The 22,762-nt window shown below is 40.8% G+C and overlaps 1 protein-coding gene across 1 annotated transcript; it reads right to left on the reverse strand.

Moving 5' to 3' along the window:
- Positions 1-363: 363 nt before the first annotated feature.
- Positions 364-22,446, reverse strand: LOC104674294. Its single transcript, XM_030930009.1, is given in 6 exon segments — positions 364-471; positions 1,503-1,653; positions 2,047-2,225; positions 14,980-15,037; positions 15,039-15,399; positions 22,304-22,446. Coding segments are annotated over 6 exon segments (903 nt in total). The 5' UTR covers positions 22,350-22,446.
- Between the last annotated feature and the right edge of the window lie 316 nt (positions 22,447-22,762).

Here is a 22,762-nt window from a genome sequence, read left to right on the forward strand (position 1 = left end):
TAAATGTGTAATGGAATTTATTTTAAATATCAGTCTGCTTTTAATAAATTGAATAAGTAATAAGGTGTACATCACCTTTAAAATTGTATTACGTTATTTGCTGAATTTACATTTTTGTGGTTTTCAAAGTAGGCAGGAAAAATTGTTTCACTTGAAAAGTTTTAAAAGAAAACTTTTTTGGCATGGATATTCAATACAAACTCGAGTCTTTATTTGCCAGTATTCCTTTACAATAGAGAAGATACAGCAATATGAAACTGAACACAGCCCGTGCTTTTCAGGACTCACTCACAACGCCAGTTACCTAGAGGGTAGCCTGGGAGAGTCCAAGCACACGGGGATTTAGATTTCATCATCAGTGCACTAGTGAGCCCCAGGGCTGAGCACACAGAGGCCAGCAGGAGCTGCAGAGCCCACTCGGTGGTACTTAGAGAAGGGAGAGGATGGGATGAAGGTGATGTTTGCAGGACCCTAGAAAAGGGTGAGGAGGGCAGAGAGTCTGCATGTAGATGTGCATATTCTAAGGAGAACTGTTATCCTCCTAAACTTGGTTGGCTTCAGTGATTCTGAAGAGAAGGGATCTGATTCACCAGACTTGGAGGACACAAAGTAAAGGGAAGTTCTTTATCCTGGGTGGAGACTGAGGAAGAAAAAAGACTTTCAAAGAAAAAGGGAAGATAGAGAAATAGTCTGAAAAACAGTATACCCGAAGTGAACCAAAGGGGAGAACAGGAGTGTTTAAAGTGGTGTTTAATTTTAAAAAAAAAGAAAAGAAAAATAAAAAAAAGATGAAAGAAAAAGAAACAAAATACCATGCATATGCTGAGTTAAAATTAGAAAATATGTACAACTGATTATTACAGCAGAAAAACACAAAGCTCTATTTATTAAAACATTTTGTATTGAGGATATGCATTTTTTTTAAAGAAAGGGTCTCTCTCTGTCAACCAGGCTGTAGTGTAGTGGCACAATCACAGCTGATTGCAGCATCAACTTCCCAGGCTTAAGGGATACTCCTGCCTCAGCCTTTCAAGTAACTGGTACCAGAGGTAGCACCACACCTAGCTATTTTTTGTGTGTATTTGTGTATAGAAAAGATCTAGCTGTGTTGCCAGGCTGTTCTAAAACTCCTAAGCGCAAGTGATCTGCTTGTCCCAGCCTCGTAAAGTGCTCAGATTACAGGTGTGATTATAAAAATTTTACCGTTTTAAAAATAGTATCATTTTAAATTTAAAAAAGTATGCAAATAAACTATTTTTAAAATTGTCCTGAGGGATCATTGCTAGTATTACTTGGAAAATCTGCAGCATTCAAAGTTGAATTAAATCCCTGCTCTAAGTTAATGTTTTGTAGTTAAAAGAAATCATGGTTATACAAAGAATTTCATGGTGAGAGATCCTGAGAAAGACTTTTCCTTGACCAGGTCAGGAATCACCAAGGTTTAAAAGGAAACCACAGCCTCTCAGGCTCCTGATGTGGAGCTGCCGCCTAAGAGAACTCACATGTCCTGAGACCCCCTGGTGGTTCTGAGCGCCCCCTGGTGTCATGAACACCCCCTCGTGGTCCTGAGCGCCCCCTGGTGTCCTGAGCACCTGTGGTGGTTCTGAGCAGCCCCAGGTGTCCTGAGCGCCTCCTGGTGGTCCTCCACTGCCCCTTTGTGGGTATGAGGAGCATCTACAACGCAGTTCCCTCCTGTTCTCCTGCAGAGACTTTTGTGTCTGGGCTCACACAGATGTTCCCTCTCCTGTGTCCCTCACAGTGATACAAGGCCTTGTCCTTCGCTTTCTGGTTGGTCATTGTAAGGTAAACTGCACTTGAAAGAGGGTCGCTTGGGGGTGTTAATTTATTTGTGCTCGTGGAGAGTAACCCTGAGAACTCCCACTTGGTCACTCACTGTTGCCACTCACACCAATTCCTGTCATGAAGCCTGCTGGACCAAGTTCATGCTGCAGCCAATAAAGGTGACGTCAGAGGCTTTGTAGGAGATTCTCAGTGAACCGCTGGGCTGTACAATTCCCCTCCTCTGACTCCATCAATAAAGTTCACACAGGACTTCTGCAAACAGGAAATGGAAGAAGAGGCCCATGTGGAGCAGCCACAGCTGGACCTGATTCACAAGGGACACTAATATCGAGGGTGATGAGCAGGGAAGCCCAGATCAGTGCAGACCCCACGGTGCGGACACCGAGGAAGGGCACAGACATGGGGTGGCTCCTCACCAGGGCCTGAAGGAACAGGGGATGAGCTGCCTTTCATGAGGAGGGGAGAGGACACATTTCCATGTCTTTCGTTTTGTGGTCGTGGGTGCACCGCTCAGCATTGCTCATCCATCCTCTGTGTCTCCATTTCAGGGAGGGCAGGGTCAAAGGTTCCTGTGTCTGGATGCACAGGGTGAATCTGCCCATCACTCTTTTTTATTCTCTAGTATGGACAGTGTTCAGGTATCTTCATAGTAGCAAACATTATCAAAATATATGTCCAGTAAGAACATAAAAATATACTTCCAGAGGAAAGGGATACCTTTCTCACAAAACAGTTCGATATTGGATATATGTGCTTGTGTCAGGAAACAGTCAATGTGGAAATGTGTGTACTTATCTGACTGAAGAGTTCACATGGAGACATGTTTGCTTGTCAGAGACAAAAGTCCACATGAGGAAATGTCTGTTTTCTGAGGAAAGAGTAATTGTAAGGACATATATGGTGGTCTGAGGGAAGAGTCCGTGTGGGGACATGTGTGTTTGTCTGAGGGGAGAATCCACATGAGTAAACGTGTGTTTGTCTGACAGAAGAGCCCGCATGCTGACAGGTGTGTGTACCCATCTGAGGGTAAATGCCCATTCAGGGGCAGTGCATGCCTGAACTGAGCTGAAGTTTGGGGAAAACCTTTCTCAACCAAGGAAGCAAAAGAATGTTCTGGGTTGTTTGCTTGTCAGGAAGAGAAAACCTGGGTGACATAGACAATTTTTTTTTTAATTAAATATCTTCGTTGAATGGAAACATCGCACATGCAAGTGAGGAAAATTACTTCATTCTTTGTTGCATGCATCTCATAATATCCCCACACTCCCAAATACGTCATTAGATAATTTTATACAGTATGCATTTAATCCAGGGGTTAATGAACTGCTAAATATATTTCATTTGTATGTATTTAGATTTATATTTTCCATCACAAAATTATGAGCTTAGACAAATTAAATGTGTCACGTCTCAAGCATTGCATATGACTAGAATATTCTTACTCTTCTTAAACAGGATCTGTTTAGTTATTTTATACCCACTCTCTAAATTCTTGGAATATCCTGTCTGTTTACTTGACTCTAGTTTTGGCTTTTACAGAATTTCAAACAAATGAAACTATACCGTGTAATTGCAATGCTTTCACTGAGGAGAGTGGAAAATGAAGTTGCTGACCTAAGTAACTTTGAAAATGAGGAGGTTCTATAAGTTTACATTATAAAGAAATCACACATAAGCACTCAATGTAGTACATAAACATGTTTCCTATAAGAGTACAGCTTTACATTACTGATGCTGCTGTGCATGTGTCCTGAAACAGTGCAGCTAAGTAATCAAATGGCATATGATGGGATGGGGTTCCTCACTTTGCAGTGGATAGTTATGGACAGTCATTGAAGGAAGGCTGGAAAGGTCCCTGGGGTAGCATAGTTGGGTGGAGGCACCAGTGTGTTCTCATGTTTAATGTAATCAAGCTACAGAAGATTAGATACATAAATAGTTTCGATGTGTCCATAAACATGGCTTCATATAAGCATGCACATTTACTAGGCCAATTGGTTGAGATGTCCTAAAAGTACTTATACCACACTAACAACACACATACCCAATATCACAATATTTTATTGTAATATTGTTCTTTAAAATCAGAAACAAGCACTCTTTATAAAAATGGCTAATTTTATGTATGAAAAAGGTAACATAGAAAACAAGCTTAGAATCTATTGTAATACCAGGAAACAGGGAAGTGTTCAAAAACAAAAGGATGAAGTGTGCTGTAAGGATGCAAGATGCAAACTAAATCAGCTCCCAGCACCTAATAAAGCTGTGGTGATTTGTACAATAAAATGCATACTGTAGCATGGATCTTCTTCAGTGTATGAAATAAACATCCATAAATCAAAATGAATATTAATAGATGACTAAATAAACTCACCCACGTGATGGGGCAATGGTTGCCTCCAAGAATGCGCTGATTTTTGGACTGAGCATGTTCTCCACTCCTCAATTGATTTCGTGATTCCTCGCTCATGCTGACGTGTCTGTGACTGAAAACCCAACACTAATATTCAGCGGATTTTCTTCTTATGCGATTCATATTCTCTGTCTCTCTTTCTCTCCATTTCTATGATCTTTCTTTGTCAATACTATTTATTACTGAATCATCCTGAATCCTGCCAACAGCTTCCATCTCACATTCTGCCAATCTTCTGCCTCAAAGATATTTAGGAGCAAATTCATCCTTTCCCAAGGTGGGAAACCTCTCCGGACTTACATCAGATTTAGAGCCTCATATGAAGAACCATGATAAAACATTATTTGTTTTTGGATTATACCTCAAAACAAAAATGTTTCTCCATAATGGCTATGGCATTCCATGTTCCCACCATTATGCAAAGCTGTATGGAGGCTCTCAAATGAATTAAAGCAGAAATACCATATGACCAGCGATCTGGCTTATGGAAATATACCCAAAGTGGATGAAATTTCCACCTTGTGAACATATCTGCTCTCCTGTGCTTATTGCAGCAGTATTCACAACAGCCAAGATATGGAAACTAGGTGTCTGTCAATGGACAAATGGATAAAGACAATGTGGTATGTGTACACAATACAACATTATTCTGCCTTATAAAATAGAGAGGCTGACATTTTCCACCAGACAAATGGAATCCCACCACCACTGGCAATGCATTTTATCCATTGCAGCCCCTTCCTGAGAGCTGGCTGATCCAGGTCCAGTAGAAAGGACTGGTTGTGAAGGAGTGACCAGAAACAGTGCAGATGAGGCAGAGGGCCAGTGCAGGCTCCTGAGATCTAAGGTTGACTCCTGCAGCTGCTCCAGGGCATGTGAGTATAAGGGGAATCAGTCCCTGTCAGTCACATGTACCTGCACTCACCACATAGACCCATGTCTGACATCTGAGACACTCACCCTGGGGAGCTGTCACCAGGCACATTAGAAGATACAATAATACCATCTTCTTCGTGAACACAACTCTGCATTCCCCAGATACTTCAGCCCTGCCTGAGGCAAGAGCAATTAGCTTACACAGTTTAAAAGCATTTTATACCCTGGAGCCTGAAGAATATTTTGGATGTCGCAAAGACTTGTACTTATAAGAAGAGAGAGGGACAGAGGTCAGGCTCCCCGTGGATTGGAATATTTTTCATTGTTGTCTGTTTATTTTCAGGCTGACATGAAACACTTTCTTGCCAAAAACTACTGTCATTACAGTTCATAAAATCTGTGGTATACCTGTTTTCCTAACTGACAATTTGAACTTCTGCATCAAGTGAGCAATGTGCATAACTTACAGGAACAATTAAAAAATAACTCTCTAAGTCATCAGTATTACATGAATACTACCCTGGGATTACTGCCAAATGTCTTCTGGAAATATTTAAGTAAAAAGAAATCGTAAATTGCATCCTTGAGTTAAAGGTAGCATAACGTTCAGAAACTCAGGAGCTCCCTTTGCCAAAGGTACCCCCACTAGAACTTACAACCCATGGTCTCCTTCCTCAAGGACACACACATTATCACCCTATGACTTGATTCATCACAAGCCCATGTATTTCCCATGTTACCTTCAATATCATACTCTGATTCATCACATGCTGATATAGCAAAGTATTTTAGGGGATCAATGTGCTATGCAGAAACATTCAACAGGATGTTAAAAATGTCTTCCTATTACATCTTCCTAAATAGCTTCTTAATTGGTGTCAACATGGTAATTATTTATATTAGAAGAGACATCAGAGAAAAACAGGCTCAAATATTGTAAAGGAGCTAATGAACGTTAAGAACAAATGCAGCGAGGGGGGCGGAGCAAGATGGCCGAATAGGAACAGCTCCAGTCTCCAACTCCCAGCGCGAGCGACACAGAAGACCGGTGATTTCTGCATTTGCAACTGAGGTACTGGGGTCATCTCACTAGGGAGTGCCGGACAATTGGTGCTGGTCAGCTGCTGCAGCCTGACCAGCGAGAGCTGAAGCAGGGCGAGGCATCGCCTCACCTGGAAGCGCAAGGGGGAAGGGGGTCCGTTTTCCTAGCCAGGGGAACTGAGACACACAACACCTGGAAAATCGGGTAACTCCCACCCCAATACTGCGCTGTAAGCATACAGGCACACCAGGAGAATATATCCCAATCCTGGCCGGGAGGGTCCCACGCCCACGAAGCCTCCCTCACTGCTAACACAGCAGTCTGCCGCGATCTATCCCCAAGGCAGCAGCGAGGCTGGGGGAGGGGCGCCCGCCATTGCTGAGGCTTAAGTAGGTAAACAAAGCCGCTGGGAAGCTCGAACTGGGTGGAGCTCACAGCAGCTCAAGGAAGCCTGCCTGTCTCTGTAGTCTCCACCTCTGGGGACAGCGCACAGCTGAAGACCAACAGGGGAAGTAGCGGGAGCCGGTGCAGACGCGAACGACTCTGTCTGACAGCTTTGGGGAGAGCCGTGGATCTCCCAACGTGGAGGTTGAGATCTGAGAACAGACAGACCGCCTGCTCAGGTGTGTCCCTGACCCCTGAGTAGCCTAGCTGGGAGAAATCCCCCACTAGGGGCAGTCTGACACCCCACACCTCACAGGGTGGAGTACACCCCTGAGAGGAAACTTCCAAAGGAAGAATCAGACAGGTACACTCGCTGTTCAGCAATATTCTATCTTTGGCAACCTCTGCTGCTGATACCCAGGCAAACAGGGTCTGGAGTGGACCTCAAGCAATCTCCAACAGACCAACAGACAGTCCTTCTGACTGTCAGAAGGAAAACTATCAAACAGGAAGGACACCTATACCAAAACCCCATCAGTACGTCACCACCATCAAAGACCAGAGACAGATAAAACCACAAAGATGGGGAAGAAGCAGGGCAGAAAAGCTGGAAATTCAAAAAATAAGAGCGCATCTCCCCCTGCAAAGGAGCGCAGCCCATCGCCAGCAACGGATCAAAGCTGGTCAGAGAATGACTTGGACGAGAGGAGAGAAGAAGGCTTCAGTCCCTCAAACTTATCAGAGCTAAAGGAGGAATTACGTACCCAGCGCAAAGAAACTAAAAATCTTGAAAAAAGAGTGGAAGAATTGACAGCTAGACCAATTAATGCAGAGAAGATCATAAACGAAATGACAGAGATGAAAACCATGACACGAGAAATACGTGACAAATGCACAAGCTTCAGTAACCGACTCGATCAACTGGAAGAAAGAGTATCAGCGATTGAAGATCAAATGAATGAAATGAAGCGAGAAGAGAAACCAAAAGGAAAAAGAAGAAAAAGAAATGAGCAAAGCCTGCAAGAAGTATGGGATTACGTAAAAAGACCAAATCTACGTCTGATTGGGGTGCCTGAAAGTGAGGGGGAAAATGGAACCAAGTTGGAAAACACTCTTCAGGAAATCATCCAGGAGAACTTCCCCAACCTAGTAGGGCAGGACAACATTCAAATTCAGGAAATACAGAGAACGCCACAAAGATACTCCTCCAGAAGAGCAACTCCAAGACACATAATTGCCAGATTCACCAAAGTTGAAATGAAGGAAAAAATCTTAAGGGCAGCCAGAGAGAAAGGTCGGGTTACCCACAAAGGGAAGCCCATCAGACTAACAGCAGATCTCTCGGCAGAAACTCTACAAGCCAGAAGAGAGTGGGGGCCAATATTCAACGTTCTTAAAGAAAAGAATTTTAAACCCAGAATTTCATATCCAGCCAAACTAAGTTTCATAAGTGAAGGAGAAATAAAATCCTTTACAGATAAGCAAATGCTTAGAGATTTTGTCACCACCAGGCCTGCCTTACAAGAGACCCTGTAGGAAGCCCTAAACATGGAAAGGAACAACCGGTACCAGCCATCGCAAAAACATGCCAAAATGTAAAGACCATTGAGGCTAGGAAGAAACTGCATCAACTAACGAGCAAAATAACCAGTTAATATCATAATGGCAGGATCAAGTTCACACATAACAATATTAACCTTAAATGTTAATGGACTAAATGCTCCAATTAAAAGACACAGACTGGCAAACTGGATAAAGAGTCAAGACCCATCAGTCTGCTGTATTCAGGAGACCCATCTCACATGCAGAGACATACATAGGCTCAAAATAAAGGGATGGAGGAAGATCTACCAAGCAAATGGAGAACAAAAAAAAGCAGGGGTTGCAATCCTTGTCTCTGATAAAACAGACTTTAAACCATCAAAGATCAAAAGAGACAAAGAAGGCCATTACATAATGGTAAAGGGATCAATTCAACAGGAAGAGCTAACTCTCCTAAATATATATGCACCCAATATAGGAGCACCCAGATTCATAAAGCAAGTCCTTAGAGACTTACAAAGAGACTTAGACTCCCATACAATAATAATGGGAGACTTCAACACTCCGCTGTCAACATTAGACAGATCAACGAGACAGAAAGTTAACAAGGATATCCAGGAATTGAACTCATCTCTGCACCAAGCGGAACTAATAGACATCTATAGAACTCTCCACCCCAAATCAACAGAATATACATTCTTCTCAGCACCACATCGCACTTATTCAAAAATTGACCACATAATTGGAAGTAAAGCACTCCTCAGCAAATGTAAAAGAACAGAAATTATAACAAACTGTCTCTCAGACCACAGTGCAATCAAACTAGAACTCAGGACTAAGAAACTCAATCAAAACCGCTCAACTACATGGAAACTGAACAACCTGCTCCTGAATGACTACTGGGTACATAACGAAATGAAAGCGGAAATAAAGATGTTCTTTGGAACCAATGAGAACAAAGATACAACATACCAGAATCTCTGGAACACATTTAAAGCAGTGTGTAGAGGGAAATTTATAGCAGTAAATGCCCACAAGAGAAAGCAGGAAAGATCTAAAATTGACACTCTAACATCACAATTAAAAGAACTAGAGAGGCAAGAGCAAACACATTCAAAAGCTAGCAGAAGGCAAAAAATAACTAAGATCAGAGCCGAACTGAAGGAGATAGAGACACAAAAAACCCTCCAAAAAATCAATGAATCCAGGAGTTGGTTTTTTGAAAAGATCAACAAAATTGACAGACCGCTAGCAAGACTAATAAAGAAGAAAAGAGAGAGGAATCAAATAGATGCAATAAAAAATGATAAAGGGGATATCACCACTGACTCCACAGAAATACAAACTACCATCAGAGAATACTATAAACACCTCTACGCAAATCAACTAGAAAATCTAGAAGAAATGGATAATTTCCTGGACACTTACACTCTCCAAAGGCTAAACCAGGAAGAAGTTGAATCCCTGAATAGACCAATAGCAGGCTCTGAAATTGAGGCAACAATTAATAGCCTACCCACCAAAAAAAGTCCAGGACCAGATGGATTCACAGCTGAATTCTACCAGAGGTACAAGGAGGAGCTGGTAGCATTCCTTCTGAAACTATTCCAATCAATAGAAAAAGAGGGAATCCTCCCTAACTCATTTTATGAGGCCAACAGCATCCTGATACCAAAGCCTGGCAGAGACACAACAAAAAAAGAGAATTTTAGACCAATATCCCTGATGAACATTGATGCAAAAATTCTCAATAAAATACTGGCAAACCGGATTCAGCAGCACATCAAAAAGCTTATCCACCATGATCAAGTGGGCTTCATCCCTGGGATGCAAGGCTGGTTCAACATTCGCAAATCAATAAACGTAATCCAGCATATAAACAGAACCAAAGACAAGAACCACATGATTGTCTCAATAGATGCAGAAAAGGCTTTTGACAAAATTCAACAGCCCTTCATGCTAAAAAACGCTCAATAAATTCGGTATTGATGGAACGTACCTCAAAATAATAAGAGCTATTTATGACAAACCCACAGCTAATATCATACTGAATGGGCAAAAACTGGAAAAATTCCCTTTGAAAACTGGCACAAGACAGGGATGCCCTCTCTCACCACTCCTATTCAACATAGTGTTGGAAGTTCTGGCTAGGGCAATCAGGCAAGAGAAAGAAATCAAGGATATCCAGTTAGGAAAAGAAGAAGTCAAATTGTCCCTGTTTGCAGATGACATGATTGTATATTTAGAAAACCCCATCGTCTCAGCCCAAAATCTCCTTAAGCTGATAAGCAACTTCAGCAAAGTCTCAGGATACAAAATTAATGTGCAAAAATCACAAGCATTCTTATACACCAGTAACAGACAAGCAGAGAGCCAAATCAGGAATGAACTTCCATTCACAATTGCTTCAAAGAGAATAAAATACCTAGGAATCCAGCTTACAAGGGATGTAAAGGACCTCTTCAAGAAGAACTACAAACCACTGCTCAGTGAAATCAAAGAGGACACAAACAAATGGAAGAACATACCATGCTCATGGATAGGAAGAATCAATATCGTGAAAATGGCCATACTCCCCAAGGTTATTTATAGATTCAATGCCATCCCCATCAAGCTACCAATGAGTTTCTTCACAGAATTGGAAAAAACTGCTTTAAAGTTCATATGGAACCAAAAAAGAGCCCGCATTGCCAAGACACTCCTAAGTCAAAAGGACAAAGCTGGAGGCGTCACGCTACCTGACTTCAAACTATACTACAAGGCTACAGTAACCAAAACAGCATGGTACTGGTACCAAAACAGAGATATAGACCAATGGAACAGAACAGAGTCCTCAGAAATAATACCGCACATCTACAGCCATCTGATCTTTGACAAACCTGAGAGAAACAAGAAATGGGGAAAGGATTCCCTATTTAATAAATGGTGCTGGGAAAATTGGCTAGCCATAAGTAGAAAGCTGAAACTGGATCCTTTCCTTACCCCTTATACGAAGATTAATTCAAGATGGATTAGAGACTTAAATGTTAGACCTAATACCATAAAAACCCTAGAAGAAAATCTAGGTAGTACCATTCAGGACATAGGCATGGGCAAGGACTTCATGTCTAAAACACCAAAAGCAACGGCAGCAAAAGCAAAAATTGACAAATGGGATCTAATTAAACTAAAGAGCTTTTGCACAGCAAAAGAAACTACCATCAGAGTGAACAGGCAACCTACAGAATGGGAGAAAATTTTTGCAACCTACTCATCTGACAAAGGGCTAATATCCAGAATCTACAAAGAACTCAAACAAATATACGAAAAAAAAACAAACGACCCCATCAAAAAGTGGGGAAAGGATATGAACAGACATTTCTCAAAAGAAGATATTCATACAGCCAACAGACACATGAAAAAATGCTCATCATCACTCACCATCAGAGAAATGCAAATCAAAACCACAATGAGATACCATCTCACACCAGTTAGAATGGCAATCATTAAGAAGTCAGGAAACAACAGGTGTTGGAGAGGATGTGGAGAAATAGGAACACTTTTACACTGTTGGTGGGATTGTAAACTAGTTCAACCATTATGGAAAACAGTATGGCAATTCCTCAAGGATCTAGAACTAGATGTACCATATGACCCAGCCATCCCACTACTGGGTATATACCCAAAGGATTATAAATCATGCTGCTATAAAGACACATGCACACGTATGTTTATTGCGGCACTATTCACAATAGCAAAGACTTGGAATCAACCCAAATGTCCATCTGTGACAGACTGGATTAAGAAAATGTGGCACATATACACCATGGAATACTATGCAGCCATAAAAAAGGATGAGTTTGCATCCTTTGTAGGGACATGGATGCAGCTGGAAACCATCATTCTTAGCAAACTATCACAAGAACAGAAAACCAAAAACCGCATGTTCTCACTCATAGGTGGGAACTGAACAATGAGATCACTTGGACTCGGGAAGGGGAACATCACGCACTGGGGCCTATCATGGGGAGGGGGGAGGGGGGAGGAGGGAGGGATTGCATTGGGGAGTTATACATGATATAAATGATGAATTGATGGGTGCTGACGAGTTGATGGGTACAGCACACCAACATGGCATAAGTATACATATGTAACAAACCTGCACGTTATGCACATGTACCCTAGAACTTAAAGTATAATTAAAAAAAAAAAAAATTGTGGCATAGCAAAACCTATGGAATGAAGCTAAAAAAAAAAAAAAAAAAAAAAAAAAAGAAAAGAAAAGAAAGAAGAAAAGATTTCCTCTTCCATGACCTTTTAATATTTATGTCTCTGTTTCAATAATAAATACTCATAATAACAAAAAGTTGACCTTTTATTATATAGTTGTGACTTTTCCATTCATGGGTTCATGTTTATTCACTTTCCAACAGTGTGGAAACATTTTAAACCCAGTTAGTTCCTGAAACCAGTGGTTGCCAATAACTAGTGAGTTGAATTAGATAAAGTTAGAGGGAGTCACAAATTACTTGGGAAATATGGAGTGCATGGAAGGAAGGCACATACAAATTTATTTGTTGCCAGTATGTCAACTGGGTAAATTTCTTGAAGAAAAAAATGTCAAAGAGAGGGAAAAACAGCTAAGAGTTTTAAATTGCTACCAGAGGCCAAAGTGATCAAGATGAGCTTCTAAATTACCATCAGGAAGAAACATGCCCAAAGAGATCATTACTTTGTTGATATCACCAAGAATCTAGAAAAGTGTTTGTCACAAAACGAATATTTGATAATGTTATGAATAGATTGATAAATTGAAAATATGTTTAAAGGGGCAGAAATATGAGGGAAATCACAAGGCATTGACATTAAAGGCGTAAGTCAGTAATGTCTTGAGAACTGTCTTAAGAGGAGTAAGAATATTTTAAATGAACTTTTTTTGACCACGCTAAATGCATACAAATGTACATGAATAAATTTGTGTAAGCAACACTACAATTAGGAAACAGAACAGTTACATCACCCTAGAAAAATCATCTCTCAAGGTATCCTTCTATATTCACATCCTTCTACCATCTCTAACTTTAAGGACTAATAATCTGTATTCAATAACTATAGTTTTATGCTTTTTAGAATCTTATTTAAGTGGAATCATATAGTGTATGACTTTTCAAGACTGGCTTCTTATGCTCAGATCAACACATTTGAGATCCATGTTGTGTGTCAATAGTTTGTTCCTTTTAGATACTGAGCAGTGTTTCATTGTATGGATGTATCACAGTTTGTTTACACATATATCTACTGATGGACATTTGGATTACATCCTGTTTTAAGCAATTATGAATAGAGTTCTTAATATGTCCTGGATACAAATTCTCTGACAAATGTGCAACTTGCAAATGTTTTCTATCAATTATTGTCTTACCTCATTTTCTTAACAGTGTCTTTTGCAGAGCTAAAGCTTATATTTCGACAATGTCCAATTAACTTGTTTTTATTCTATGGATTATGCTCTTAGTGCTGTATCTAATAATTTTTGCCTAAACTCAGGTGATGCATATTTTCTCATGTGTTTTATTCTAAAAGTTTTATAGTTGACATTTTGCGTTTAGATCTAGGATTCATTTTTAATTAAATTTTGTATGAGGTATGAGATTTAGTTCAAAATACTTTTTTTGGCTTACGAATGTTCAATTATCTTATCAATCTTTATTGAGAAGATTATCATTTCTCCATCGAATTGCCTTTGATCTTGTCCAAAATAAACTCAAATTTTTATGTGCTTCTAAAAAAAAAAAAAGAACAAATGCAGCAGTGATTCCAGGATGTCGATCCATAGGTTTATGAAGTAAAAATGAGGTGGGTTACATAAGTTGGTTGAAAGAGTTATTCTTTGCATGTGGAATCAACACCAAGCGTGGCATCAGTGTCGGGTTAAACAGGCAGCTGCTGGGAAGATGTCCTTGTAGAAGCGATTTTTAAAAGGTTGTGGTGGTTGCTATCCAAGGTTGTGGTTAAGCAGAATCCATTTATGGTAGCTCTTGTTATCAGGAGTATGTACATGGGAACCCTTCTTCCTGGTCATTCCTAGTTCCACTTGTCAAGGTGTTAACATAAGTGGCTTCATTTTGATTCTGACGACTTTCAACCTTCTTTCTAACACTACTGGTGAGGAAGGTGACTCTGTGGTACTTTGCACAGCAGAGGATAAATTTCACATCCACATCCCATTTTGACCACACAAGCTCATCCCCTTCACTACTATTGGCCACTTGCATTCCCAGGTAAGTCAACACAATGCAGGGTGCTGAGCAATGGGAGAGAAGAAAGTCAGCCTGCAGGAGCCACAGCCTAAGCCCCACCTGAGCTGTAGAGAATGGGCTTGAGGCCTGGAGCTTCAGCAGCGAGAACCACATCCCCACTTTACATGGAGCAGAAGCAGTACAAGACAAAGCAAGAACAACAACAAACAAAAAGACATAGAATGGGCTAAGAGTAAACGGCATCCCAGGTCAGTGCTGATTCTGATTTCCTACTTTAGTGTCCGTAGAAGGATCAGACATGAAACCTCTGAAGTTCTACATGACACTGACCCTGGCCCAGCCTCTCTACTGGCTGTGATCAAAATTCCTAAAGACTGTTCTAGTCAGGGAATCTCGCTGAGATTTCTGGCCTGAGTCTAATTGAAGAAGACTCACGAGGCGCCCCTGTGTTTCCTCATGACTCTGATCCTGGTGACCATGGTTGAGGACTTTTCATCTCTGTAAGCATCAATCTGCGTTGTGTACATATGAGAACAGGTTCTCACATTAAAATTATCATTTTAAAAATCAGTAGAGATGACATTGGTAAGCACAGGATACTAAACTTAGAGAGGTTCCCTAGAGAAAGAGTAAAAAGATGAAGTCCCACATCCTGACAGGAAATCAGCCTCCATGTGCACCTGTCTCTGGGGTTGACTCTGATCAGTGGCTCCTGAGCAACCCCTGCAGCTGATTTCCTCCAGTGTCCCTGCAGGGAGGTTTGTGTCTGGGCTCACATTGACTTCCCCTCACTGTGTCTCTTGCACAGTAATACACAGCCGTGTCCTCAGCTCTCAGGCTGTTCATTTGAAGATACAAGGAGTTCTTGGCATTGTCTCTGGAGATGGTGAATCGACCCTTCACAGAGTCTGGGTAGTATGTGCCACCACCAATGCTAATAGCTGAGACCCACTCCAGACCCTTCCCTGGAGCCTGGCGAACCCAGTGCATGTCATAGCTACTGAAGGTGAATCCAGAGGCTGCACAGGAGAGTCTCAGGGACCCGCCAGGCTGGACCAAGCCTCCGCCAGACTCCACCAGCTGCATCTCACACTGGACACCTGCAAACACAGAGACACCAAGGTCAGAAATTGCCACACGTATCCACTGTTTCTGTCATTTATGTCCACTCATACTCAATATCTCTAGTTCTCCACTGAATCACCTTTTAATATAGCAGCAAGGAAAACCCAGCTCAGCCCCAACTCCATGGTGAGTCCTCTGTGTTCAGGGCTGATCCCCAAGTGGAAGTGCCTTGGAATCCAGGGCTAAGGCTCCTCTCTCAGAGCTGCAGGGTCAGGGTTGGGTCGGTTTTCATCAGTAGAAGGAGGGCCCTATTTGCATGTCTCCTACTATATAACAAGCTCTAGGTGGGACGCTTGAGGAGTAGGCTGTACCCAGATAATAAGACTGTGCCCTGCAGAAGTTTGCAGCTAATGATGGAATTTGGAAAATATGCTGCCTTGCTATGAAATTGTGCTGTGATAAGCACTTTGCCCTGATCACCCTATTTCATGTTTAAATATTTATATAAATTATGTTCTGTAGGAGTCAATATTTTCTCCATTTACAGATGTGGAAGTGAACCCACACGTGGTGGGGACTCTGTATGCATCTAGGAGCTCCTGTCTGGAATGTGTGAAGCCCAGTATCTGGCCCTGTGCTCCTTGTCACTGGCTCTGACTGCTCCCTAAACCAACTCCAGGACAAAGCTGGATGTTCCTACTGCGGTTTTCAGAACCCACTTTCCGTATTAAGAGCATGTGTTATGTTGCCACATTCCAGCTCTCACCTGAAAATATGGAGAGAATTAGGGGCCAGGCACATTAATTTTCAGGTACTTGTGACATTTAACATATTTTTGTATCTTTCTATTATCCGATGCCTGTCTGAATTTCCACTTGTTTGCTTATAATACATTCTACATGGCTTAATTGAAAGATAATAAACTTCATATATTTAAAATGTATTATTAATAAACGTGATGTGACTGTCATCATTATCAAGAAAGTGGACAAGTGAATTCTTCTCAACATCTCTTGTTCTGCTGTATTCCTCCTCCTCTCCCCTTCCCTTCTTCTATTATTTCCCCTGGCAACTACCAATCTTCATTGTATTTTTTTAGATATATCTTTATTTATCAGAATTCATAAAAATGAAATTACATCGTATATATTCTTATTTGTTTGGCTTATTTTACTCAATATAAATACTTAACTATTTTACCTTGTTCTGTGTCTCAGGCATTTATTTATTATAAATGATGGGTAGTATATTAGTGAACAAATTTACCATAATTTGTCTTTCTATTAAGCAACTTTACAATATTTGCATTCTTTTATTACTCTGGGTCTTACCAAAAAAATCTGCAACTCAGTTTTGAAATGTACATAGATGAAGAATATATTTTGCTTATTTTTTTACAATAACAACATCAACAATAACAGATAAACAGAGAAGATGGGGTTTTGCAAATTTTTAAAAATATTTTAAATACTCGAAGTTTTAAGAGAAACATCAAATCTGAAATCCAGGGAGTGGCAAGTTCTTGTAGGCAGTAACAAGGCCGGGGTATGAGCTGAACTGGGGCAGAGTCTGGCATATAAAATGTGGGCTCCTACAAGATAAAAACACACATATATATTGGATTGCTTGAAGTCAAGTGTGGTAAATCTATTGTGTGAATTTCTCAGGGACCACATACTGAAGAACTTTCCTATCCTCTTGAATCATTTTTCCCAATAATGAGGAAAGTGACAAAAATCTTTCTCCGCCAATGTGTCTGTCTGGGAGAGAAAACGAACCTACACTCTGAAATGCATTTGGACCCACCTCCTTTATCCCCTTTGCAGAACTAAGAAATTCCTCTGCAGGGGCAAGCCACCAAAACCAGAATCTTAGGGGCGCTCGGGCAATCCTTAGGAACCGAGATGGGAAGAGAGGTCTTCACCTAAGTTCCTTTGAGAACTACCTGCCCCTTTCTTATTGAATCAGAGCCTTAACCTACAGGTCAGTTCAGCAAATCTGGAAGGTGATAGCACCATAATAGAACATGGGAGCTGTGGGAGGGAACACTGGGAAAAACAAGAGGACTCTCCCCAGGGAAAAGAGCAAGAACACGCAGACGGACATCTCATCTGGAGGAAGTTCAGAAACACTGGAAGCTGACACCCAGACTCAGGATCACAATATGGACCCATGACTGGTCAGAAAATATCCCTTTATTCTATTGCCTTCAACCAATTTTACAATTGTCAGTTGAATATGACATCTTTTTTAAAATTATACTTTAAGTTCTAGGGTACATGTACACAACGTGCAAGTTTGTTACATATGTATACATGTGCCATGTGGGTGTTCTGCACCCGTTAACTCGTCATTTACATTAGGTATATCCCCTAATACTCTCCCTCCCCCCTCCCCCACCCCACGACAGGCCCCGGTGTGTGATGTTCCCCACCCTGTGTCCAAGTGTTCTCATTGTTCAATTCCCAACTATGAGTGAGAACATGCGGTGCTTGGTTTTCTGTCCTTGCGATAGTGTGCTCAGAATGATGGTTTCTAGTTTCCCCACAAAGGACATGAACTCATCCTTTTTATGGCTGCATAGTATTCCATGGTGTATATGTGCCACATTTTCTTAATCCAGTCTACCATTGATGGACATCTGGGTTGGTTCCAAGTCTTTGCTATTGTGAATAGTGCCGCAATAAACATACGTGTGCATGTGTCTTTATAGCAGCATGATTTATCATTCTTTGGGTATATATGCCCAGTAATAGGATGACTGGGTCAATTGATATTTCTAGTTCTAGATCCTTGAGGAATCACCACACTCTCTTCCACAATGGCTGAACTAGTTTACAGTCCCATTAACAATGTAAAAGCATTCCTATTTCTCCACATCCTCTCCACCACCTGTTGTTTCCTGACTTTTTAATGATCACCATTCTAAATGGTGTGAGATGGTATCTCATTGTGGTTTTGATTAGCATTTCTCTGATTGCCAGTGATAATGAGCATTTCTTCATGTGTATGTTGGCTGCATAAATGTCTTCTTTTGAGAAGTGTCTGTTCATACGGTTCATACCCTTTGCCCACTTTTTGATTGGATTGTTTGATTTTTTCTTGTAAATTTAAGTTCTTTGTAGATTCTCAATCTTAGCCCTTTGTCAGATGGGTAGCTTGTAAAAATTTTCTCCCATTCTGTAAGTTGCCTGTTCAATCTGATGGTAGTTTCTTTTGAGGTGCAGAAACTCTTTAGTTTAATTAGATCCCATTTGTCACTTTTGGCTTTTGTTGCCATTGTTTTTAGCATTTTAGTCATGAAGTCCTTGCCCATGCCTATGTCCTGAATGGTATTCCCTAGGTTTTCTTCTTGGGTTTTTATGGTTTTAGGTCTAACATTTAAGTCTTTAATCCATCTTGAATTAATTTTTGTATAAGGTGTAAGGAAGGCATCCAGTTTCAGTTTTCTACATATGGCGAGCCAGTTTTCCCAGCACCATTTATTAAATAGGGAATCCTTTCCCCATTTCTTGTTTTTGTCAAGTTTGTCAAAGATCAGATGGTCGTAGATGTATGGTATTAATTCCAAGGGCTCTATCCTGTTCCATTGGTCTGTATCTCTGTTTTAGTACCAGTACCATGCTGTTTTGGTTACTGTAGTCTTGTAGTATAGTTTGAAGTCAGGTAGCGTGATGCCTCCAGCTTTGTTCTTTTGGCTTAGGATTGTCTTGGCAATACGGGCTCCTTTTTGATTCCATATAAACTTTAAAGTAGTTTTTTTTTTTTTCAGTTTTGTGAAGAAAGTCATTGGTAGCTTGATGGGGATGGCATTGAATCTATAAATGACCTTGGGCAGTATGGCCGTTTTCACAATATTTATTCTTCCTATCCATGAGCACGGAATGTTCTTCCATTTGTTTGTGTCCTCTTCTATTTCATTGAGCAGTGGTTTGTAGTTCTCCTTGAAGAGGTCCTTCACATCCCTTGTAAGTTGGATTCCTAGGTATTTTATTCTATTTTAAGCAATTGTGAATGAGAGTTCACTCATGATTTGGCTCTCTGTTTGTCTGTTATTGGTGTATAGGAATGCTTGTGATTTTTGCACACTGATTTTGTATCCTGAGACTTTGCTGAAGTTGCTTATCATCTTAAGGAGATTTTGGGCTGACACGATGGGGTTTTCTAACTATACAATCATGTCATCTGCAAACAGCTACAATTTGACTTCTTTCCTTAATTGAATACGCTTTATTTCTTAATATGTTCTGGAAAACCCGGCAAAATGGACACGTTAGGGAGCTCTTAGAGGCACTCTTATATCCCAGATTCCGGGCAAGTATAAAGGTGGAAGTCAATGCAAAAAGAGGTAACACTGAAGCTAAGAAAACTGCCACACCATATCATATCCTCAGAAGAGAAAACTGCTGAGAGAGCCACAGATGTCATCAAAAATATCATTGCTTGGCCTCTGATCTTAAATACAAATGAATGAGAAAACATCATTATCAATTTTGTTTAGATAATTTGTGCCACATTATTTCAAATGAATATTTGTTGCATTTCAGCTCTACAGTTTATAGACAAACTGGTTATCAGATTAAATAAACAAATTGAGGGAATAGCAGAGGTTAATTCTTGATGAGATGTGACCCAGCTAGTCACAAAATCCTGGGAGAACCCAAACATTGGGACCTAGATGGAAACCAAGCCGCAGGGTCCTTTGGACACATTTAGGTAAACTTTCCTTACGGGGATGTGAATGTATTTTATTTATCATCTATCTGTTCTCCATGTCTTGAAATAATTCCTTGAGAAAAGGCTACAGCCCTTTCAGATGATTAAAAACTTTGGTATTTTGTATTTCTAGCCTCTAACCTGCCAGATTTTGCATGAATTGAGTGAAGCACACCCATGAAAGGAACTATTATAAAGTGATTCTGTGATGCACGGCTGATGCTAAAGCACAACATTGTTATAACCTCCCATAATCTTCCACATAAGTTTAGAAGAATGATATTCTTACATTAAAATTATCATAATTTTAATAAACCCTGGAACTCCCTTGGACAAATGTACTCCTACTAGCACTGTGGCATTATGGTCCTCTGCCCCAAGGATGCTTCTGTTATTGTCCTATGACTTGGTAGCTGGAAAAAATACATTTAGAGGTTTTACCTCCAATACTAGCCTGTGGTCCTGAGGAGATGGCCTAACCCAGGGAGAAGGAGGCTCCAGGTCGTATGCACTCACATGGGGTGTCTGCTTCTGCCCATCCTGCAGCCACTCCCAGAAGTCTTCAGGAGACAGGGGTGCGGATGGTCCTTCGAGATGATCAAATGAGATCTGGAACTGAAGAAAAAGATAATGATCTGGGATTAATTTTTAAAAATTAAAATAAAAAATTTTAAATTCACAAATTATGGTTGTTTATATTTACCAGGTAAGAAGCAATGTTATGATTTGTGAATACAATATGGAATAACTAAGATAATTAAGAAATGAGTAAGATAATTATCATTTATCACTTCAAATTCTTACCATTTATTGTGACAACCACATTTGAAATGACCATTATTTAACAGTAGTTAAATGAACAAATATAAATTAATTGATGTAAATAATTAAAAACAACCAAAATCAATTGTGAAATACTCAAATAATTCACATTAACTCATCACTAAGTTTGATTCTTTAGGAAATATTTTTAGAATTAATTTATTGTAATGTTTATTATGAATTCCTACACATATATGAATATGTCTGTGTATTTATACATCTTTCTTTCTTTCTTTCTTTCTTTCTTTCTTTCTTTCTTTCTTTCTTTCTTTCTTTCTTTCTTTCTTTCTTTCTTTTTATTTTTTTGAGATCCAATCTTGCTCTGTCACCCAGGCTGGAGTGCAGTGGTGCCATTTTAGCTCACTGCAATCTCTGCCTTCCTGTTCAAGTGATTCTCCTGCTTCAGCCTACCGATTGGCTGGGATTAAAGGCGCGCGCCAATACGCCCAGATAAGTTTTGCATTTTTGGTAGAGACGGAGTTTCGCTATGTTGCCCAGGCTGGTCTCGAACTCCTGGCCTCAAGTGATCCGCCCCCACTAGGGTTTCCAAGGTGCTGGGATTACACGCGTGAGCCACCGCGCCTGGCCTATACATCTTTCTATGTTTATAAATTTATGTCCCTGTAGCTTTGTAGCTGTTGATGTCAACAAATGTTAATAAAACTCTGGAAGAATCGGTGCAAATAATTAGGAATGTTTATTTCATTAAAGTGTATACATATATATAATTTTTAAATTACTAAAATTTAAATACTAACAATAATAAATTCATAATAAACACAAGTAATAAAATATCACAGTCTAGAATGCTCCTGAGTCCGGCAAACACAAACCTGACATCTCCAGCTGAGGAGAAAGGAAACCTCCCCCTGCACCTGCTCCTGGCACCTGTCCTGTCCTCAGTGGGTCCCGAGCGCCCCCTGGTGGCCCCGCGCGCCCCTGCAGGGAGGTTTGCGTCTGGGCTCACACTGACCTCCCCTCACTGTGTCTCTAGCACAGTAATACACGGCCGTGTCCTCCGTTTTCAGGCTGTTCATTTGCAGACTGGTGATGCTTTTGGAATCATCTCTTGAGATGGTGCATCTGCCTTTCACAGACACGGAGTAGTCTGTTGTGCCACCGTTAGCTTTGTTTCTAATTAAACCTACCCACTGCAGCCCCTTCCCCGGAGCCTGGCGGACCCACTGCATGTAGTAGTCACTGAAGGTGAATCCAGAGGCTGCACAGGAGAGTCTCAGGGACCCGCCAGGCTGGACCAAGCCTCCCCCAGACTCCACTAGCTGCACCTCACACTGGACACCTGCAAACACAGAGACACTGGTCAGAAACTGCCACACAAATCCACTGTTTCTCTCACTCACGTCCACTCACACTCAGTGTCTCTAGTTCACCATGAATTACCTTTTAAAATAGCAACAAGGAAAACCCAGCTCAGCTCCAACTCCATGGCTGGTGGTCTGTGTTCAGTGCTGGTCACCAAGTGGAAACTCCTGGGAATCCCAGGCGGGGGCTCCTCTCCCAGAGCTGCAGGGTCAGGGCTGGGCTGGTTTTTATCAGCAGAGGGAGGACGGTATTTGCATGTCTGCTACTATATGGCAAGCTCTGGGGTGGGACGCCTGAGGAGAAGACGGTCCCCAAATGAGATGACTGTGCCTTGCTGGAGTTTAGTGACAATGATGGTATTTGGAAAATATATTGTCTTATTATGAAATTCTGCTGTGATAAACACTATGAAATGATCACCCTATTTTATGTGTACATATTTGCAGTAAAATGTTTTGTCAGAGCCAATGGTTTCTCCATGTAGAAATGCTAAGTATGTGCCTAAGGGCTCATGTCTGGGATGAGTCAGCCCCGATA

Source organism: Rhinopithecus roxellana, chromosome 5, assembly GCF_007565055.1.
Source record: "Rhinopithecus roxellana isolate Shanxi Qingling chromosome 5, ASM756505v1, whole genome shotgun sequence".
NCBI classification, from domain to species: Eukaryota; Metazoa; Chordata; class Mammalia; order Primates; family Cercopithecidae; genus Rhinopithecus; species Rhinopithecus roxellana.